A 19,917-nucleotide genomic window follows, 5' to 3' on the forward strand; every position below is an offset into this window, starting at 1 on the left:
AGTCCGTCCTGCACGTGGAGCTGAACCGGCCCGACAAGCGCAACGCCATGAACGCCGCCTTCTGGAGGGTACCAGTATAAACCAGTACGGACCAGTATAAACCAGTATGAGCTAGTGACCGCCAGTCGCCCCCACAGTGACCTCCACAAAAAATCCCAGTGACCCCCCAGGAACCTCCAGTGAGTCCCCTTAACCCCCCCAGTGCCTCTCAGTGCCACCAGTGCGCACCAGTATAACCAGTATGAACCAGTGGCCACCAGACACCCCCCCAGGGACCTCCCCAAAACATCCCAGTGACCCCCAGTGACCCCCAGTGCCCTCCCGGTGACCCCCAGTGACCCCAAGGAACCTCCAGTGCCCCCCAGTGACCCCCCATAACCCACCCCCAGTGCCTCCCAGTAACACCAGTATGAACCAGTATGCAGCAGTCACTCCTCCAGGACCTCCCCAAAACATCCCAGTGCCCCCAGTGACCCCCAAACCCCTCCCAGTGCTCCCCAGTGACCCCCAGTAACCCCGAAACCCCCTCCCAGTGCCTCCCAGTGCTCCCAGTAATCCCCAAACCCCCTTCCTCAGTGCCCCCCAGTTCCCCCAGTAACCCCCAAACCCCTTCCCAGTGCCCCCCAGTTCCTCCCAGTGACCCCCAAACCCCTCCCAGTGCCCCCCCAGTGCCCCCAGTAACCCCCAAACCCCCTCCCAGTGCCTCCCAGTGCTCCCAGTAATCCCCAAACCCCCTCCCTCAGTGCCCTCCAGTTCCCCCAGTAACCCCCAGTGCCCCCCAGTTCCTCCCAGTAACCCCAAACCCCCTCCCAGTGCCCCCCAGTTCCTCCCAGTTGACCCCCAAACCCCTCCCAGTGCCTCCCAGTTCCTCCCAGTAACCCCCAAACCCCTCCCAGTGCCTCCCAGTGCTCCCAGTAATCCCCAAACCCCCTCCCAGTAATCCCCAAACCCCTCCCAGTGCCTCCCAGTTCCTCCCAGTAACCCCCAAACCCCTTCCCAGTGCCCCCCAGTTCCTCCCAGTAACCCCCAAACCCCCTCCCAGTGCCCCCCCAAACCCCCTCCCCAGTGCCCCCCCAGTGCCCCCAGTAACCCCCAAACCCCCTCCCAGTGCCTCCCAGTGCTCCCAGTAATCCCCAAACCCCCTCCCTCAGTGCCCCCCAGTTCCCCAGTAACCCCCAGTGCCCCCCAGTTCCTCCCAGTAACCCCCAAACCCCCTCCCAGTGCCCCCCAGTTCCTCCCAGTAACCCCAAACCCCTCCCAGTGCCTCCCAGTGCCCCCAGTAACCCCCAAATCCCCTCCCAGTGACCCCCAAACCCCTCCCAGTGCCCCCCAGTGCCCTTCCCAGCGCTCCCAGTGCTCCCAGTAAGCCCAGTTTCCGCAGGGAGATGGTGTCGTGCTTCGGGGCCATCACTCAGGACTCAACCTGTCGCGCCGTCGTCATCTCGGGGGCCGGGACCCTTTTCACGGCTGGTCGGGGCCAATTCGGGCATTTTGGGGTGTTTTGGGGTCATTTTGGGGGATTTTGGGTCATTTTCGAGGGGCTTTTGGGGGGAATCTGGGGTGGCGTGGGGGGAACTTTGAGTCATTCGGGGGCGTTTTTGACGCATTCGGAGTCATTTTGGGGGGGATTTTGGTCATTTTCGAGGGGGTTTTGGGTCATTTTGGGGGGATTTTGAATCATTTGGGGATTTGGGGGCATTTTTGAGGGGATTTGGGGTCATTTGGTGAGAGATTTGGGTGAATTTGAGGGGATTTGGGTCAATTTGAGGGGATTTGGGGTCATTTGGGGGATATGGGGCCATTTTGGGGGGATTCGGGGTCATTTTGTGGGGGATTGGGTCAATTTGAGGGGATTTGGGGCCATTTGGGGGGATTTGGGACCATTTGGGGGGATTTCGAGTCATTTGGGGTCATTTTGGTGGGGGATTTGGGCCATTTTGAGGGGATTTGGGGTCATTTTGAGCCCGGTCCCTGGGTGATGGTGACACTGGGGTGACACTGGGGGTGACACTGGGGTGACATGGGGGTGACGGGGACAATGGGGGTTTTGGGGCCACCCCAGTGTCCCCACAGCCCCAGGGGTCCCCAAGTGCCACCCTGAGGGTCCCCTGTCCCCATCCCCGGGTTCCGGTGATACCGGGTGACACTGGGGTGACACCGGGTGACACGGATGGCGCTGTCGGCAGGGATCGACCTGGCGTCCCTGGGCCAGGAGCTGCTGGGGCTGGACGGGGGGGACGTGGCCAGAAGGGGCTGGAACCTGCGGAGAAAGATCCGGGACTTCCAGGAGAGCTTCAGCGCCATGGAGAAGGTGCCGGGGAATGGGGGACTGGGGGAATGGGGGGACTGGGAGCACTGGGGGGACTGGGGGGAATGGGGGACTGGGGGGACTGGGGGGAAATGGGGGGACTGGGGGAATGGGGGGACTGGGAGCACTGGGGGGAATGGGGGGACTGGGAGCACTGGGGGAATGGGGGGACTGGGGAATGGGGGGACTGGGGGAATGGGGGACTGGGAGCACTGGGGGGGACTGGGGGAATGGGGACTGGGGGAGTGTGGGGGGACTGGGGGAGTGGGGGGAATGGGGGGAACTGGGGGAATGGGGGAACTGGGAGCACTGGGGGGAATGGGGGGGGGGAATGGGGGGAACTGGGGGGATGGGGGACTGGGGGAATGGGGGAACTGGGAGCACTGGGGGAATGGGGGACTGGGGGGAAGGGGGGGAATGGGGGAATGGGGGGAACTGGAGGGACTGGGGGGGACTGGGGAACTGGGGGGAATGGGGGGAATGGGGGGAACTGGGGGAGTGGGGGGACAGGGGGAATGGGGGACCGGGGGGGAATGGGGGGAACTGGGGGGAATGGGGGGAATGGGGGACTGGGGGGAATGGGGGGACTGGGGGAATGGGGGGAACTGGGAGCACTGGGGGGAATGGGGGGACTGGGGGGAAGGGGGGGAATGGGGGGGGACTGGGGGAATGGGGGGAACTGGAGCACTGGGGGAATGGGGGGACTGGGGGGAAGGGGGGAACTGGGGGAATGGGGGGACTGGGAGCACTGGGGGGAATGGGGGGACTGGGGGGAAGGGGGGGGAACTGGGGGAATGGGGGACTGGGAGCACTGGGGGGAATGGGGGACTGGGGGGAAGGGGGGGAACTGGGGGAATGGGGGACTGGGGGGAAGGGGGGGACTGGGGGAATGGGGGGACTGGGGGAATGGGGGGAACTGGGAGCACTGGGGGGAATGGGGAGGGCTGGGGGGCTCTGGTTGGGACAGGGGGGTGGGAGCCGGGGGTGCCCCCCTTGAGGTGCCACCGGTGCCACCGTCCCCCCCTTGTCCCCAGTGTCCAAGCCCGTGATCGCGGCCGTTCACGGGGCCTGCGTGGGGGCAGGTGAGGCCGGGGGACACGGGGACAGGGCTGGCGCACCCCCCCAGTGTCCCCACCCCCCCAATGTCCCCACCCCGCCAAGGTCCCCACCCCCGCAATGTCCCCACCCCCACAATGTCCCCACCCCCACAATGTCCCCACCCCCCACCATGGTGTCCCCACCCCCACAATGTCCCCACCCCCGCATTGTCCCCAACCCCCCCGCAATGTCCCCAGCTCCACAATTTCCCAACTCCCCCATTGTCCCAACCCCCTCCCCAATGTCCCCACCCCCCCCACATTGTCCCCAACCTCCCAATGTCCCCAACCCCCCATTGTCCCCACCCCCACATTCTCCCCAACCCCCCTCATTGTCCCCAACCCCGGTGTCCCCAACCCCCGTGTCCCCCGCATTGTCCCTCACCCCGGTGTCCCCGCGGTGTCCCCGCGGTGTCCCCCCGCCACGGTGTCCCCCCCGCCACGGTGTCCCCGCAGGCGTTGACCTGATCTGTGCCTGTGACATCCGGTTCTGCTCGCAGGACGCCTGGTTCCAGGTCAAGGTACCACGGGGGGGCCCCAAAACCCCCATGGGTCCCCAGGACCCACCAAGTGTCCCCAAGACCCCCCCCCCAGGTGTCCCCAAGACCCTTCACGTGTCCCCAAACCCCACATGTGTCCCCAAGACCCCTCAGTTGTCCCTGTGACTTCCCAGATGTCCCCAGGACCCCCCCAGGTGTCCCCATATCCCCCCATGTCCCCATGTCCCCATGTCCCCCCATATCCCCCCATGTCCCCATGTCCCCATGTCCCCCCATATCCCCATATCCCCACCATGTCCCCCTATATCCCCATGTCCCCCCATGTCCCCATGTCACCCTATGTCCCCATGTCCCCCATGTCCCCATGTCCCCCAATATCGCCCAAGTCCCCCATGTCCCCATGTCCCCCCATATCCCCACCATGTCCCCCATGTCCCCCTACATCCCCATGTCCCCCCATGTCCCCATGTCCCCCATGTCCCCATGTCTCCCATGTCCCCCCATATCCCCACCATGTCCCCCATGTCCCCCTATATCCCCATGTCCCCCCATGTCCCCACGTCACCCTATGTCCCCATGTCCCCCAATATCGCCCAAGTCCCCCATGTCCCCATGTCCCCCCATGTCTCCCATATCCCCCCATGTCCCCCCTATACCCCAATGTCCCCCAATGTCCCCATGTCCCCCCAGGAGGTTGACATCGGGCTGGCGGCCGACGTGGGGACCCTGCAGCGTCTCCCCAAGATCGTGGGCAACCAGAGGTGACACTGGGGGGACACCGGGGCGGGGGGGGGGTGGCAGCAGCAGGGGGGACCCCGTGTCACCGCGGTGTCACCCCAATGTCACCCCGCTGTCACCCCGCGTCCCCACCGCAGCCTCGTTAACGAATTGGCCTTCACCGCGCGCAAAATGATGGCGCCCGAGGCCCAGAGCTGCGGCCTGGTCAGGTATTGTCACCCGCTGTCACCGGGGGGGTCCCCAATGTCACCAGGGGGGTCCCCAACGTCACCAGGGGGTCCCCAATGCCACCAGGTTGTCCCCAATCGCAGGGGGTGTCCCCAGCCCCACCGGGGTGTCCCCAACACCGTGGGGGTGTCCCCAACATCACCAGGGGGTCCCCAATGTCCCTGCGGGGTCCCCAACACCGTGGGGGTGTCCCCAACATCACCAGGGGGTCCCCAACACCACAGGGGTGTCCCCAGGGTAATGGGGTGTCCCCAGCCCCACTGGGATGTCCCAGATGCCAGGGGGGTGTCCCCAATGTCACCAGGGGGTCCCCAGTATCACCGGGGGTGTCCCCAGCCCCGCGGGGGTGTCCCCAACATCACCAGGGTGTCCCCAGTACCATGAAGGTGTCCCCAGTATCACCAGGGGGTCCCCAATGCCATGGGGGTGTCCCCAATGCCACCAGGGTGTCCCCAGCCCCGCGGGGGTGTCCCCAACGCCACCAGGGTGTCCCCAGTACCATGAAGGTGTCCCCAGTATCACCAGGGGGTCCCCAATGCCATGGGGGTGTCCCCAATGCCACCAGGGTGTCCCCAGTACCATGGGGGTGTCCCCAGTATCACCAGGGGGTCCCCAATGCCATGGGGGTGTCCCCAATGCCACCAGGGTGTCCCCAGCCCCGCGGGGGTGTCCCCAGTACCATGAAGGTGTCCCCAGTATCACCAGGGGGTCCCCAATGCCATGGGGGTGTCCCCAATGCCACCAGGGTGTCCCCAGCCCCACTGGGCTGTCCCCAATGCCACCAGGTTGTCCCCAGCACCATGGGGTGTCCCCAGTGCCACCAGGTTGTCCCCATTCCCAGGGGGTGTCCCCAGCACCATGGGGTGTCCCCACTCCCAGGGGGTGTCCCCAGCACCCTGGGGGCGTCCCCAGCGTCTCTGTCCCCCCGCAGCCGCGTGTTCAGTGACAAGGGGACGCTGGTGGCCGGTGCGCTGGAGGTGGCCGCGGCCATCGCCGCCCGCAGCCCGGTGGCCGTGCAGGGGACCAAGGTGAACCTGCTGTTCTCCAGGGACCACTCGGTGCCCGAGGGGCTGCGCTACGTGGTGAGTGACACCCCGGGGACACCGCTGTCCCCTCCGTCCCCTCCGCACGGCCACACGTCCCCGGCGTTGTCCCCAAGGGGCTCCTGGCCCTGTCCCCATCCCTGAGGCCATTGGGTCCTTGTCCCCATCCCGTCCTTGTCCCTGTTGTGTCCCTGTCCCATCCCTGTCCCTGTGTCCCTGTCCCCCATTCCTGACCCATGTCCCTGTCCCCATTTGGTCCCTGTCCCCATCCCTGAGGCCATTGGGTCCTTGTCCCCATCCCGTCCTTGTCCCTGTTGTGTCCCTGTCCCATCCCTGTCCCTGTGTCCCTGTCCACCATTCCTGACCCATGTCCCTGTCCCCATTTGGTCCCTGTCCCCATCCCTGGGGTGTCCCCATCTCCAGGGTGTCCCCATGTCCTTGTCCCCATGTTCCCATATCCCTGTCCCCAACCCCATCCCTGTCGCCTTGTCCCTATGTCCCCGTGTCCCTGTCCCCATCCCTGGGGTGTCCCCATGTCCCTGTCCCTGGGGTGTCCCCCTGTCCCTGTCCCTGGGGTGTCCCCATGTCCCCGTCCCTGGGGTGTCCCCCTGTCCCTGTCCCCAGCCCTGGAGTGTCCCCATGTCCCCGTGTCTGTCCCTGTCCCCAGGCCACCTGGAACATGGCCATGCTGCAGACCGAGGACATCCTCAAGTCGGTTCAGGCCGCCATGGCCAAGAAGGGACCCGAGGACATTCCCTTCGCCAAGCTCTAGGGACCCCGGTGTCCCCGCTGTCCCCCGAGTCCCCAGCCCCCAACTGCGTCCCCCAATAAACAAACTGTCGCCAATAAACAACTGTCCCTGTGTCCCGGACACCTGGGTCCCCTCCCTGGACACCTGGGTCCCCCCCGGACGCCTGGGTCTCCTCCCTGGACACCTGGGTCCCCCCCGGATGCCTGGGTCCCCCCCGGACGCCTGGGTCCCCTCCCTGGACACCTGGGTCCCCGCCCAGTTTACAATAATTACTTTATTTTAACATCATTAATTACAGACGGTAAAATCGCCCGGCCGGGGGGGGGGAGGGGCCGGGGGGGGGGGGGGGGAGGGGCACGTCCTAAGGGGGGGGGGGGCGGGGGGCGGGGCAAACCCTGAGCACCCCCCCCCGAAAACCCCCTCCCCCTCCCCACCCCTCCCCCATCTCCACGCACCTATTGCTTGTTGGGGGAGGGGCGGCCCCTCCCCCCCCCCCCCGCGGGGAGGGGGGCGATTCCAAACACCCCCCCCCCAACCAGTTCCTGCCCCAAACTGGGCGCACTGGGAAAGGGGAGTGGGGGGGGAGGGGAATAAATACAATCTTCCAATAGATTAAAAGCCCCCCCGCCCCGGGGTGGGGGAGGGGTGGGTGGGGGGCACCCATGGGTGGGGGGCGGGGGGGTCACATCATGCCCAGTTGCAGCAGCGTGTTGGCGTAAATCATGGGCTTGACGTTGGGGTGAGGCTGGGGGGGGAGGGGGTCAGCGGGGGAGGGGCGGCCCGGCGGCCCCTCCCCCACCCCGGCCCCTCCCCCCAATAGCCCCGTGACCCCCCAAGAGACAACATGGGGGGATTCCCTGTATCCCCAGTTGGGTTTGGGGGTTCCCAGTATCCCCAGTTGGGTTTTAGGGGTTCCCAATATCCCCAGGAAGCAGCTCCCAGTCTCCCCAGTTGGGTTTGGAGGAGCTCCCAGTATCCCCAATTGGGTTGAGGGGGATTCCCAGTATCCCCAGTTGGGTTTTAGGGGTTCCCAATATCCCCAGGAAGCAGCTCCCAGTCTCCCCAGTTGGGTTTGGGGGTTCCCAGTATCCCCAGTTGGGTTTGGAGGAGCTCCCAGTATCCCCAATTGGGTTGAGGGGGATTCCCAGTATCCCCAGTTGGGTTTGGGGGTTCCCAGTATCCCCAGTTGGGTTTTAGGGGTTCCCAATATCCCCAGGAAGCAGTTCCCAGTCTCCCCAGTTGGTTTTGGGGATTCCCCGTATCCCCAGTTGGGTTTGGGGGTTCCCAGTATCCCCAATTGGGTTTTAGGGGTTCCCAATATCCCCAGGAAGCAGCTCCCAGTCTCCCCAGTTGGGTTTGGGGGTTCCCAGTATCCCCAATTGGGTTTTAGGGGTTCCCAGTATCCCCAGGAAGCAGCTCCCAGTCTCCCCAGTTGGGTTTGGGGGTTCCCAGTATCCCCAGTTGGGTTTGGAGGAGCTCCCAGTATCCCCAGTTGGGTTGAGGGGGATTCCCAGTATCCCCAGTTGGGTTTGGGTGTTCCCAATATCCCCAGTTGGGTTTTAGGGGTTCCCAATATCCCCAGGAAGCAGTTCCCAGTCTCCCCAGTTGGGTTTGGGGGTTCCCAGTATCCCCAGTTGGGTTTGGAGGAGCTCCCAGTACCCCCAATTGGGTTGAGGGGGATTCCCAGTATCCCCAGTTGGGTTTTAGGGGTTCCCAGTACCCCCAGGAAGCAGCTCCCAGTCTCCCCAGTTGGGTTTGGGGGTTCCCAGTCTCCCCAGTTGGGTTTGGGGGTTCCCAGTATCCCCAGTTGGGTTTGGAGGAGCTCCCAGTATCCCCAATTGGGTTGAGGGGGATTCCCAGTATCCCCAGTTGGGTTTTAGGGGTTCCCAATATCCCCAGTTGGGTCGAGGGGGGGGTTCCCAGTATCCCCAGTTTCCAAGAGGGCATCCCACTTTCCCCAGTTGGTTATTGGGGTTCCCAGTGTCCCCGGGGGGGGGTTCCCAGTTTCCCCAGTTGGGTATTGGGGTTCCCAGTGTCCCCGAGGGGGGGTTCCCAGTATCCCCAGTTGGGTATTGGGGTTCCCAGTGTCCCCAGTTGGGTTCCGGGGGTTCCCAGTGTTCCCAGTTGCCCCGGGGGGCGGTTCCCAGTGTTCCCAGTGTTCCCAGTGTTCCCAGTACCCACCACTGCCGTGAACTGGTGGAAGTCGGGGCGCAAGTCGCTGCCGCGCAGGTGGATGTAGGAGCCCTTGTTCCCCATCTGGTCACTGTGGGGACAGGGACACGGGGACATTGGGGACAATGGGGACACTTGGGGACCCACCTGAGGTGACACTGCGGCTCCCACCCCCCCGGTGCCACTGTCCCCATGTCACTCACTTGCCCCCGTGTGTCCCTGTGTCCCCTGTCCCCCCGTGTCCCCTGTCACTCACCATTCCCCTGTGTCCCCCATGTATCCGCAGTCCCCCCGTCCCTGTGTGCCCCCTGTGCCCCCCTGTCCCCCTGTGTCCCCCGTCCCCCTGTGTCCCCTGTGTCCCCCGGTCCCCCCGTCCTCCTGTGTCCCCTTGTGTCCCCCAGTCCCCCTGTCCCCATCACTCACCAGTAGTTGGGTGTGAAGAAGACGGTGACGCACTTGCCCCCCTGTGTCCCCGTGTCCCCTGTCCCATTGTGTCCCCTGTCCCACCGTGTCCCCCTGTCCCCCCGTGTCCCCCGTCCCCGTCACTCACCAGTAGTTGGGCGCGGAGAAGACGGTGACGCACTTGCCCCCGTGCGTCACCTCGTAGCCCTCGGCCTTGACCTCGTGGCTGCGGATGATGTAGTCGAGGTGGTTCCGCGCCAGGAACCGCTCGGTGACGTCGGGGCCGAACTGGCAGCTCACGCCGCGTTTGCTGAGAGAGCGGCCCTTCTGGGGACGGGGACAGGGACGTGGGGACGTGGGGGCAATGGGGGCAACGGGGACGCTGGGGGCAATGGGGACATTGGGGACGTTGGGGACATTGGGGGCAACAGGGACGTTGGGGGCAATGGGGACGTTGGGAGCGTTGCGGGTGTTGGGAGCATTGGGGACGTTGGGGACAATGGGGACATTGGGGGGAACGGGGGCAATGGGGACACTAGGAGCGTTGGTGGCAATGGGGACATTGGGGACGCTGGGGGCAATGGGGATATTGGGGGCAACGGGGACACTGGGGGCAACGGGGGCAACGGGAACGTTGGGGGCAATGGGGACATTGGGAGCGTTGCGGGTGTTGGAGGCATTGGGGACGTTGGGGACAACGGGGACGTTGGGGACGTTGGGGGCAATGGGGACACTGGGAGCGTTGGGGGCAATGGGGACACTGGGAGCGTTGGGGGCAATGGGGACATTGGGGGCAATGGGGACAATGGGGGCAACAGGGACAATGGGGGCAACCGGGACGTTGGGCATGATGGGGACAATGGGGACATTGAGGGTGTTGGGGACAATTGGGGACATTGGGGACATTGAGGGTGTTAGGGACAATTGGGGACATTGGGGGCATTGGGGACATTGAGGGTGTTGAGGACATTGGGGGCATTGGGGGCAATGGGGGCGTTGGGGACATTGAGGGTGTTGGGGACATTGGGGACGTTGGGGACTCACCTGCGGCTGCGGGTCGGACCAGAGCAGGTCACACATGGGCCCTGTGTGGGGACACGGGGGGCGGTTTGTCCCCTGCGGTGGGGGTGTCGGGGCCACCCCCCCGTGGGGACACGGGGGACACCGGGGACTGTCACCCACCCGAGTCCGGCGGCTGGCGGTTGCGCTCGATCTTGCGAATGTCATCGAGGGTGACACCGTCCTCGCTGAACAGCCCCCCGTGCATGATCTGCGGGGACAACGGGGACACTGGGGCCATCGGGGACCCCCGGCTGGGGACAGGGGTCACCCCGACCCCTTGGGGACACCGGGGACATCGGGGACCCTGCGAGGGGACATCCCGGGGGTGGGTTGGGGACACAGGGCAGGGCTGGGGACACGGGATCAGGTTTGGGGACACTGGGACAGGTTCAGGACACCCTTGGACAGGGCTGGGGACACTGGCGGGGTTGGGGACAGGTTGGGGACGTTGGGGACAGGGGTGTCCCCTCACCAGGACCCTCCCGTTGATGCACTGGGCCAGCGGGAGCCACTCGAAGACCTCGCTGAACAGCGCGAACATCTGGGCCGTGTACTTGGCCTTGACCTCGCCCTCGAACCCGTAGATCTGGTTCATGGTGTCGGTCTCGTGGTTCCCTGCGGGGACACCGCGGGGACACCGCGGGGACATCACGGGGACATCGGGGCTGGGGGCGAGGGGACGAACCTGCCACCCACCCCCCGGAATGGGCGGGGGACGAGGCGGGACATGGGGACAAGGGGACGTGACGTGGACCCACGGCTTGACCTTGGGGACAGGGGATGTGGGATGTGTCCCCAAAACTGGAGATGGGGACACGGGATGTGTCCCCAAAACTGGGGAGGGGGGACATGGGATGTGGCCCCAAAACTGGGGAAGGGGACACGGGATGTGGGACACGGGATGTGGCCCCAAAACTGGGGAGGGGGGACATGGGATGTGTCCCTAAAACTGGGGATGGGGGGACACGGGATGTCCCCAAAACTGGGGATGGGGGGACATGGGATGTGTCCCCAAAACTGGGGATGGGGTCGTGGGAAGTGTCCCCAAAACTGGGGAGGGGGACACGGGATGTGGGACATGGGATGTGTCCCCAAAACGGGGGATGGGGTCACGGGAAGTGTCCCCAAAATGGGATATGGGACATGGGAAGTGTCCCCAAAACTGAGGAGGGGGACACGGGATGTGGGACATGGGATGTGTCCCCAAAACCGGAGACGAGGACACGGGACGTGTCCCCAAAACTGAGGACAAGGGACACAGAGCATGTCCCCAAACCTGGGGACACATCCAGGCCAGGGCCCTACAGGGGACATGGGACGTGTCCCCAGAACTGGGGGACAAAGGGGACACGGGAGGTGACCCAACCCCTGGACACGTGTCCCCACCGATCCCCAGCGCTTGGGGACAGGGACATGGGACGTGTCCCCAAGCCCGGGGCCGACGTCCCCCCGCCGCGGGGGGAGGTGACAGCCCTGTCCCCGCGGCGTCACCTCGCAGCAGGTGGAAATGTTCCGGGTACAGCAGCTTGAAGCCGAAGAGCGTCAGGATGACCTCGACCGAGAAGGACCCGCGGTCCACGAAGTCCCCGTTGAAAATCTGCCGCTCGTTGAGGAAAACGTCCCCTCCCCGCAACACGGTGACATTGGGGACGCGGGGACAGTGGGGACAGGGGTGGCCCCTCACCAGGACCTTCCCACTGATGCCCTGAGCCTGGCTGGGGACACCCCGGGGGTGCGCTGGGGACATGGGGACAGACTGGGGACACAGGGCAGGGTTGGGGACACCCTGGGGCTGGGTTGGGGACATGGGGACAGATTGGGGACACAGGGCAGGGTTGGGGACACCCCGGGGGTGCGCTGGGGACATGGGGACAGACTGGGGACACAGGGCAGGGTTGGGGACACCCCGGGGGTGCGCTGGGGACATGGGGACAGACTGGGGACACAGGGCAGGGTTGGGGACACCCCGGGGCTGGGTTGGGGACATGGGGACAGACTGGGGACACAGGGCAGGGTTGGGGACACGGGAGCGTGTTGGGGACACCGGGACAGGTTCAGGACACCCCAGGTAAGGGTTGGGGACATGGGGACAGATTTGGGACATAGGGCAGGGTCGGGGACGCAGGATCAGGTTGGGGACACTGGGGACATGGTGACATTGGTGACAGGGATGTCCCCTCACCAGGACCCTCCCATTGAAGCCCTGGGCCAGCGGGTGGAGTTGGGGACACAGGACTGGGTTGGGGACACCGGGCCAAGTTCAGGACCCCCCAGTGCAGTCCTGGTGACGCGGTGACATCGCCGCGTCCCCCCCGCGGTGCCACCGTCGCCGTGGTGGATACGTAGGGGTTGGACTCGGACGGGAGCCCGTTGAGCTCGAAGATGTTGAGGAGATCGTAGAACTGGCCGTGGGTGTCACCGCAAACCGTCACCTTCTCCGTCTGCAGCGGGGACAGAGCGCGGGGGACGTGTCACCTCCTGGTGACACCACCCCGTGGGTACATCACCCCTGGGGACATCATTCCATGGGGACACCACCCCGTGGGTACATCACCCCTGGGGACACCACCCCTGGGGACACCACCCCTGGGGACATCATTCCATGGGGACACCACCCCGTGGGTACATCACCCCTGGGGACACCACCCCTTGGTGACACTATTCCATGGGGACACCACTCCTGGTGACACCACCCCGCGGGTACATCACCCCCTGGGGATGCCACCCCTTGGTGACACCACCCCTTGGTGACACTATTCCATGGGGACACCACTCCGCGGGTACATCACCCCCTGGGGACGCCACCCCTTGGGGACATCACCCCTTGGTGTCCCCATGGAATGATGTCACCACCCCGTGGGTACATCACCCCTTGGTGACACCACCCCCTGGGGACACCGCGTGTCCCCCCCCTTGTCACCCACCTCCTTCAACGTCGTCTCCACCAACGTGGGGAGTTTGGCCAGAACCTCCTTGACCTGCACCAGGATCTGTGGGGACACCAGGGGACAGGTGGCACCTTGGGGACGCGGTGCGGCACTGGGACGGACTGGGAGGGACTGGGAGGCACTGGGGCACCTGGTAGGCGCACTTGCGGTGCAGCTTCTTCTGCTGGCGGTACCACTGCATGAGATCGGTCATGAAGGTCAAGGTCACTTTGCCGTCCTCCAGCTTGGGGCCGCTGTACTCGTCCTCGATGGCTGCGGGGACACGAGGGGACACGTGGGGACACGGGAGGACACGGGGGGACGGGGGTCGTGGCCACCCCTGAAGGGACACGGGGGTCCCAGGTGTCACAGTGGGGGACACTCGTGGGGACACCAGGACCCTCACGGTGACATCAGGAACCTCATGGGGACATTAAGACCCTTGTGGGGACACCAGGAACCTCACGGTGACATCAGGAACCTCATGGGGACATTAAGACCCTTGTAGGGACACCAGGAACCTCACGGTGACATCAGGAACCTCACAGGGACATCAGGAACCTCAAGGGGACATTAAGACCCTTGTGGGGACACCAGGAACCTCACGGTGACATCAGGAACCTCACGGGGACATCAGGAACCTCACGGGGACATTAAGACCCTTGTGGGGACACCAGGAACCTCACGGGGACATCAGGAACCTCAAGGGGACATTAAGACCCTTGTGGGGACACCAGGAACCTCACTGTGACATCAGGAACCTCATGGGGACATTAAGACCCTTGTGGGGACACCAGGAACCTCACGGTGACATCAGGAACCTCACGGTGACACCAGGACCCCTGTGGGGACACCAGGAACCTCACGGGGACACCAGGACCCCCGTGGGGACACCAGAATTCTCGTGGGGACACCAGGAACCTTGTGGGGACATTAAGACCCTCGTGGGGACACCAGGAACCTCACGGTGACACCAGGACCCCCGTGGGGACACCAGAATTCTCATGGGGACACCAGGACCCTTGTGGGGACATTAAGACCCTCATGGGGACACCAAGAACCTCACGGGGACACCAGGACCCTCATGGGGATCCCATTTGGTGGGATTTAGGGGTGAATTCAGGGTATTTTGGGGGGAGATTCGGGGGAATTTTGGAGTATGTTTTGGGGTGATTCGGGGCTGGTTTTTGGGGTGAAAGCGGGGGTTTTTGGCTCACTCATGCTCTCGATGTCCAGCGTGTCCACCACAGAGCACCAGGGGTTTTGGGGAGTTTTGGGGGGATTCGGGGTGATTCGGGGCTGGTTTTTGGGGTGAAAGCGGGGGCTTTTGGCTCACTCATGCTCTCGACATCCGGCGTGTCCACCACAGAGCACCGGGGGTTTTGGGGAGTTTTGGGGGGATTCGGGGCTGGTTTTTGGGGTGAAAGCGGGGGCTTTTGGCTCACTCATGCTCTCGATGTCCAGCGTGTCCACCACGGAGCGCCGGTGCGGGTCGCTGGCGATGGCGCGCTCAAACGCCTTCTGCTTGACGATCTTGTGACACTCCTGGTACTTGAGCTTCGCGTCCTTGTCGTTGGGCCGGACCTTCACCACCTGGGGACAACGGGGGACACTCAGGGGACGGGGACACCCCTCGGGGGACAGGGACACACGTCAGGGGACACTCAGGGGACGGGGACAACCAGGGGATGGGGACACGCGTCTAGGGACGGGGACATACTGACTGTCTCCAAGTTTGTGGGGGTGACAATGTCCCCAGGGGTGTCCCCAAGTTTAGGGGGGTGACGACGTCCCCAGGGGTGTCCCCAAGTTTGGGGGGGTGACATGTTGTCCCCAGGGGTGTCCCCAAGTTTGGGGAAGGGGGACAATGTCCCCAGGGGTGTCCCCAAGTTTGGGGGGGTGACGACATCCTCAGGGGTGTCCCCAAGTTTGGGGGGGGACACAATGTCCCCAGGGGGGTGACATGTTGTCCCCAGGGGTGTCCCCAAGTTTGGGGAAGGGGGACAATGTCCCCAAGGGTGTCCCCAAGTTTGGGGGGGTGACGACGTCCCCAGGGGTGTCCCCAAGTTTGGGGGGGGGACAATGTCCCCAGGGGGGTGACATGTTGTCCCCAGGGGTGTCCCCAAGTTTGGAGGGGGAACAATGTCCCCAGGGGCGCCCCCAAGCGCCAGGGTGGGGACACTGTCCCCAGGGGTGTCCCCAAGTTTGCAGGGATGACAACTTCCCCAGGGGCGTCCCCAAGTTCGCGGGGGACGCGCCGCCCCAGGCAGACAACAAGGCTCTCCCCAAGCCCCAGGGGGCGCCACGTTGTCCCCAAACGTGTCCCCGAGCCGCCCCAGCGGGGCGTCCCCCCCGGCTCTCACCGTCTCGTAGTCGCGCAGGGCGGCCTTGAACTTGCCCAGGGCCATGTAGCTGGCGGCGCGGCGGTAATAGCCCTTGAGGTAGGAGCGGTCGAGCTGCAGGGCGCGCGTGGCGTCGGCCAGCGCGTAGCCGTAGGCTTCGGTGCGCAGGTGCGCCAGGCTGCGGTTCCCGAAGTAGATGGCGTTGCCGGGGTTCAGCTCGATGGCCGCGCTGTAGAACTTCACCGCCTGCTCGTAGTCCTTGGCTGCGGGGAGCGGGGAACAGCGTCCGCAGACCCACGTTGGCCCCCACGGATCGCTGTTCGGCAGCCCCATTGGGGCTCCCTATCTGGCGGCCCCATTACCCCCATGGCTCCCTATCTGGCGGCCCCATTCCCCCCATGGCTCCCTATCTGGCACCCCCATTCCCCCCATTCCCCCCCATGGCTCCCTATCTGGCAGCCCCATTGCCCCCTCTGGCTCCCTATCTGGCAGCCCCATTCCCCCCATGGCTCCCTATCTGGCACCCCCATTCTCCCCATGGCTCCCTATCTGGCAGCCCCATTCCCCCCATGGCTCCCTATCTGGCAGCCCCATTCCCCCCCTGGCTCCCTATCTGGCACCCCCATTCCCCCCCCATTCCCCCCCATGGCTCCCTATCTGGCAGCCCCATTCCCCCCATGGTTCCCTATCTGGCACCCCCATTCTCCCCATGGCTCCCTATCTGGCAGCCCCATTCCCCCCATGGCTCCCTATCTGGCACCCCCATTCCCCCCCCATTCCCCCCCATGGCTCCCTATCTGGCAGCCCCATTCCCCCTATGGCTCCCTATCTGGCAGCCCCATTCCCCCCACAGCTCCCTATCTGGCAGCCCCATTGCCCCCACCGGCTCACTATCTGGCAGCCCCCCATACCTCCCTATCTGGCAGCCCCATTCCCACCCCATGGTTCCCTATCTGGCAGCCCCATTCCCCCTATGGCTCACTATCTGGCACCCCCATTCCCCCCCATGGCTCCCTATCTGGCAGCCCCATTGCCCCCTCTGGCTCCCTATCTGGCAGCCCCATTCCCCCCATGGCTCCCTATCTGGCACCCCCATTCTCCCCATGGCTCCCTATCTGGCAGCCCCATTCCCCCCATGGCTCCCTATCTGGCAGCCCCATTCCCCCCCTGGCTCCCTATCTGGCAGCCCCATTCCCCCCCTGGCTCCCTATCTGGCAGCCCCATTCCCCCCCTGGCTCCCTATCTGGCACCCCCATTCCCCCCCCATTCCCCCCCATGGCTCCCTATCTGGCAGCCCCATTCCCCCCATGGCTCCCTATCTGGCACCCCCATTCTCCCCATGGCTCCCTATCTGGCAGCCCCATTCCCCCCATGGCTCCCTATCTGGCACCCCCATTCCCCCCCCATTCCCCCCCATGGCTCCCTATCTGGCAGCCCCATTCCCCCTATGGCTCCCTATCTGGCAGCCCCATTCCCCCCACAGCTCCCTATCTGGCAGCCCCATTGCCCCCAGCGGCTCACTATCTGGCAGCCCCCCATACCTCCCTATCTGGCAGCCCCATTCCCACCCCATGGTTCCCTATCTGGCAGCCCCATTCCCCCTATGGATCACTATCTGGCAGCCCCATTCCCCCCCCCATAGCTCACTATCTGGCACCCCCATTCCCCCCATTTTCCGCTTGGCTCCCTATCTGGCACCCCCATTCCCCCCATGGCTCCCTATCTGGCAGACCCCCTTGGCTCCCCATCCAGCAGCCCCATTCCCCCCCCGCCCCGGTTCCAGGTTCCCGCTCCGCCGGCCCCGCCGGTACCTTTGAAAAACTCGTTCGCGCGGGTCTTGAGCGCCTCGGCCCGCTCCACGTCGGCCGCGCTCGGGGGCTGCCCGGGGCCCGGCCCGGGCCCGTCGGGGCCTCCGGGGCCTCCGCCGCTCTCCGCCCGCTCTCCCTCCGCCATCGCCGGGCCGTAAAGCGCCCCTGGCAACGGCCGGGAGCGCGGCCCCGCCGCGCCGCAAAGCACCGCCGCCGCTGTCGCAAAAGGCGGCGGGACCGGGAATGGGAGGGAATGAGGCGGGGGGGGGTGGTGTCGTAAAGCGCGGGCGGAACCAGAGAGAGGAGGGGCCGAGGGGTTACCAGAGGGGCCGCGCTAGGACGACTCGGTTGCCTCTGAGTCCTCCTGTGTCCCCTGATGTTCCCGTCGCTGTCACATCACCCCCCATGTCCCCCCAGGCCCCCATCGCCCCATGTCCCCCATGTCCCCATTGTCTCATGTCCCCCATGTCCCCCATGTCCCCCCATATCCCCCATGTCCCCATCGCCCCATGTCCCCCATGTCCCCCCATGACCCCCCATGTCCCCATTGTCTCATGTCCCCCATGTCCCCCCATGACCCCCCATATCCCCCCATGTCCCCATTGCCCCATGTCCCCCCATGTCCCCATTGTCTCATGTCCCCCATGTCCCCCCATGACTCCCCATATCCCCCCATGTCCCCATTGCCCCATGTCCCCCCATGTCCCCATCACCCCCCCGTGTCCTTGGATCCTTTGGGGGGGTCAGAGCCAGTTTATTGGGGGGTGGGTGACACAGCGGGGTGGGGGGGGCAGTACAGGGCCCCCCCCAAAGCGACATTTTGGGGGGCGGGGGGGGAGGGGTGTGCGTGTGGGTCCCAGCGGCTCCGGTGGTCCCGGATTTTGGGGGGGGGGGGTCCCCGGGGTCCCCCCCAAAGGGGCGTTTTCAGCCCAGCACCAAGTGGGGGGATGGGCCCCCCCCGGGGGGGGGCGGGGTGAGGTAGGAGGATTTGGGGGTGGGGGGGAAAGCCCCAAAAGTGGGGAGGTCCCCTATAAGAGTGGGTCACAAATTGGGGGGGGGGGGGGGTGATCCAGGGGGGGTTCCCACGGGTGGGGGGGACAGCGGGGGGGGGTCCCGGGGAGGGGGGTGGTTTTGGGGACCCCCCCGTGCTCAGGGTCCCCCCCCCCGAGTGCGCGGTGGCTCCTGCCCCAGGGGGGGGCTCAGCCCGGGGGGCTCCTCCCGGCTCAGCAGCAGCCCCTGGGGGGGGACACGGGGGGACATGGGGACACGAAGCGGGGGGGACACCCCCTGTGTCCCCAAATGTCCCCCCCGTGTCCCCACATGTCCCCCCCTGTATCCTCCCCATATCCCCCGTGTCCCCAAATGTCCCCCCATGTCCCCCCGAGTCCCCCTCGTGTCCCTCATCCCCCTCGTGTCCCCCCCGTACCCCCAAATGTCCCCCCCATGTCCCACATGAGTCCTCCCACATCCCCCCGAGTCCCCCCATGTCCCCAAATATTCCCCCCGTGTCCCCCCCATATCCCCAAGTGTCCCCCCATGTCCCCCCCGTGTCCCCCTTGTGCCCCAAATGTCCCTCCCATGTCCCCCATGAGTGCCTCCATGTCCCCCGTGTCCCCAAATGTCCCCGCCGTGTCCCCCCCATATCCCCAAATGTCCCCGAGTCCCCCCGTGTCCCCCCTGTGCCCCCAATGTCCCCCCCATGTCTCCCGTGTCCCCAAATTTCCCCCCCATGTCCCCCCCATATCCCCAAATGTGCCCCCCCCCCCACCCTCCCCGTGTCCCCCCGTGTCCCCAAACTGCCCCCCATGTCCCGCACCAGCCCGCGGGGGCCCAGGGGGGGTCTCTCCAGCTCCGGTCTCTTCAGCGGGGCCCCCGCGTCCTCCCCGCCCGGTTCCCGCGCCCTGCGGCAGCGTCAGGACACGCCCCCCGAGCCACGCCCCCAAACCACGCCCACCGAGCCACACCCCCAAACCACGCCCACCGAGTCACACCCCAAACCACGCCCCAAACCACGCCCACCAAGCCACGCCCCCAAACCACGCCCACCGAGCCATGCCCCAAACCACGCCCACCGAGCCACGCCCACCGAGCCACGCCCCAAACCACACCCGCCAAGCCACGCCCCAAAAACACACCCCAAAACCACACCTCCCAAGCCACGCCCCCAAACCACGCCCACCGAGCCACGCCCCAAACCACGCCCGTCGAGCCACGCCCCAAAACCACACCCCAAAACCACATCCCAAAACCACACCCACCGAGCCACGGCCCCCCCCCCCCACCACGCCCACCGAGCCACGCCCAGCACCCCAACCGCCCCGCCCCCCCCGCGGTAGCCCCGCCCACCTCTTCCTGGCGGGGCGGGGCGCGGGGGCGTGGCCGAGGGCGGGGTCGCTGCCCCAGCGCGGGAGGGCGGGGCCAGGGCGGCAGGGGGCGGAGCTTCGGCCGGGGAAGCTGCGGGCGCGCGGGCGCAGGGCCGAGGGGGCGGAGCCTGGGGGGCGCGGGCCACGCCCCCTCGGCGCCTCGGCCCCGCCCAGCT

General features: G+C 65.8%; 2 protein-coding genes and 1 long non-coding RNA gene across 3 annotated transcripts; 1 reads left to right on the plus strand and 2 right to left on the minus strand.

Annotated features, from left to right (window-relative positions):
- Positions 1 to 5: 5 nt before the first annotated feature.
- ECH1 (enoyl-CoA hydratase 1) lies at positions 6 to 6,767 on the plus strand (the record flags this gene model as incomplete). Its single annotated transcript, XM_065658139.1, has 9 exons — positions 6 to 65; positions 1,380 to 1,470; positions 2,187 to 2,315; positions 3,346 to 3,390; positions 3,862 to 3,926; positions 4,596 to 4,666; positions 4,781 to 4,852; positions 5,803 to 5,953; positions 6,582 to 6,767. Coding segments are annotated over 9 exons (789 nt in total), but the record flags the coding sequence as incomplete, so codon positions are not given.
- Positions 6,768 to 7,077: 310 nt separating this feature from the next.
- Positions 7,078 to 17,603, minus strand: PPP5C (protein phosphatase 5 catalytic subunit). Its single transcript, XM_065658142.1, has 13 exons — positions 17,382 to 17,603; positions 15,592 to 15,833; positions 14,674 to 14,821; positions 13,380 to 13,501; positions 13,226 to 13,291; positions 12,644 to 12,742; positions 11,793 to 11,898; positions 10,774 to 10,916; positions 10,422 to 10,509; positions 10,284 to 10,324; positions 9,388 to 9,566; positions 8,847 to 8,928; positions 7,078 to 7,410 (listed from the first exon to the last, which is right to left on the minus strand). Exons 1-13 carry the CDS (start codon positions 17,521 to 17,523, stop codon positions 7,348 to 7,350), a joined length of 1,521 nt encoding a protein of 506 aa, XP_065514214.1. The 5' UTR covers positions 17,524 to 17,603; the 3' UTR covers positions 7,078 to 7,347.
- A 551-nt stretch (positions 17,604 to 18,154) lies between these two features.
- Positions 18,155 to 19,822, minus strand: LOC136002894 (uncharacterized). The gene is made up of 3 exons (XR_010608008.1): positions 19,725 to 19,822; positions 19,195 to 19,279; positions 18,155 to 18,614 (listed from the first exon to the last, which is right to left on the minus strand). It is a non-coding gene; the product is annotated as an uncharacterized LOC136002894 (long non-coding RNA).
- Positions 19,823 to 19,917: the final 95 nt, after the last annotated feature.

This window comes from Caloenas nicobarica, unplaced genomic scaffold (genome assembly GCF_036013445.1).
Source record: "Caloenas nicobarica isolate bCalNic1 unplaced genomic scaffold, bCalNic1.hap1 Scaffold_689, whole genome shotgun sequence".
In the NCBI taxonomy this organism is placed as follows: domain Eukaryota; kingdom Metazoa; phylum Chordata; class Aves; order Columbiformes; family Columbidae; genus Caloenas; species Caloenas nicobarica.

Coding starts and splice junctions, on each gene's coding strand:
- PPP5C (XM_065658142.1), bottom strand. CDS start 17,523: ATGGCGGAGGGAGAGCGGGCGGAGAGCGGCGGAGGCCCCGGAGGCCCC. Junction 10,917..11,792: donor ACATTTCCACCTGCTGCGAG/GTGACGCCGCGG, acceptor GTGTCCCCGCAG/GGAACCACGAGACCGACACC. Junction 7,411..8,846: donor TCCACCAGTTCACGGCAGTG/GTGGGTACTGGG, acceptor CTCCCCCCCCAG/CCTCACCCCAACGTCAAGCC.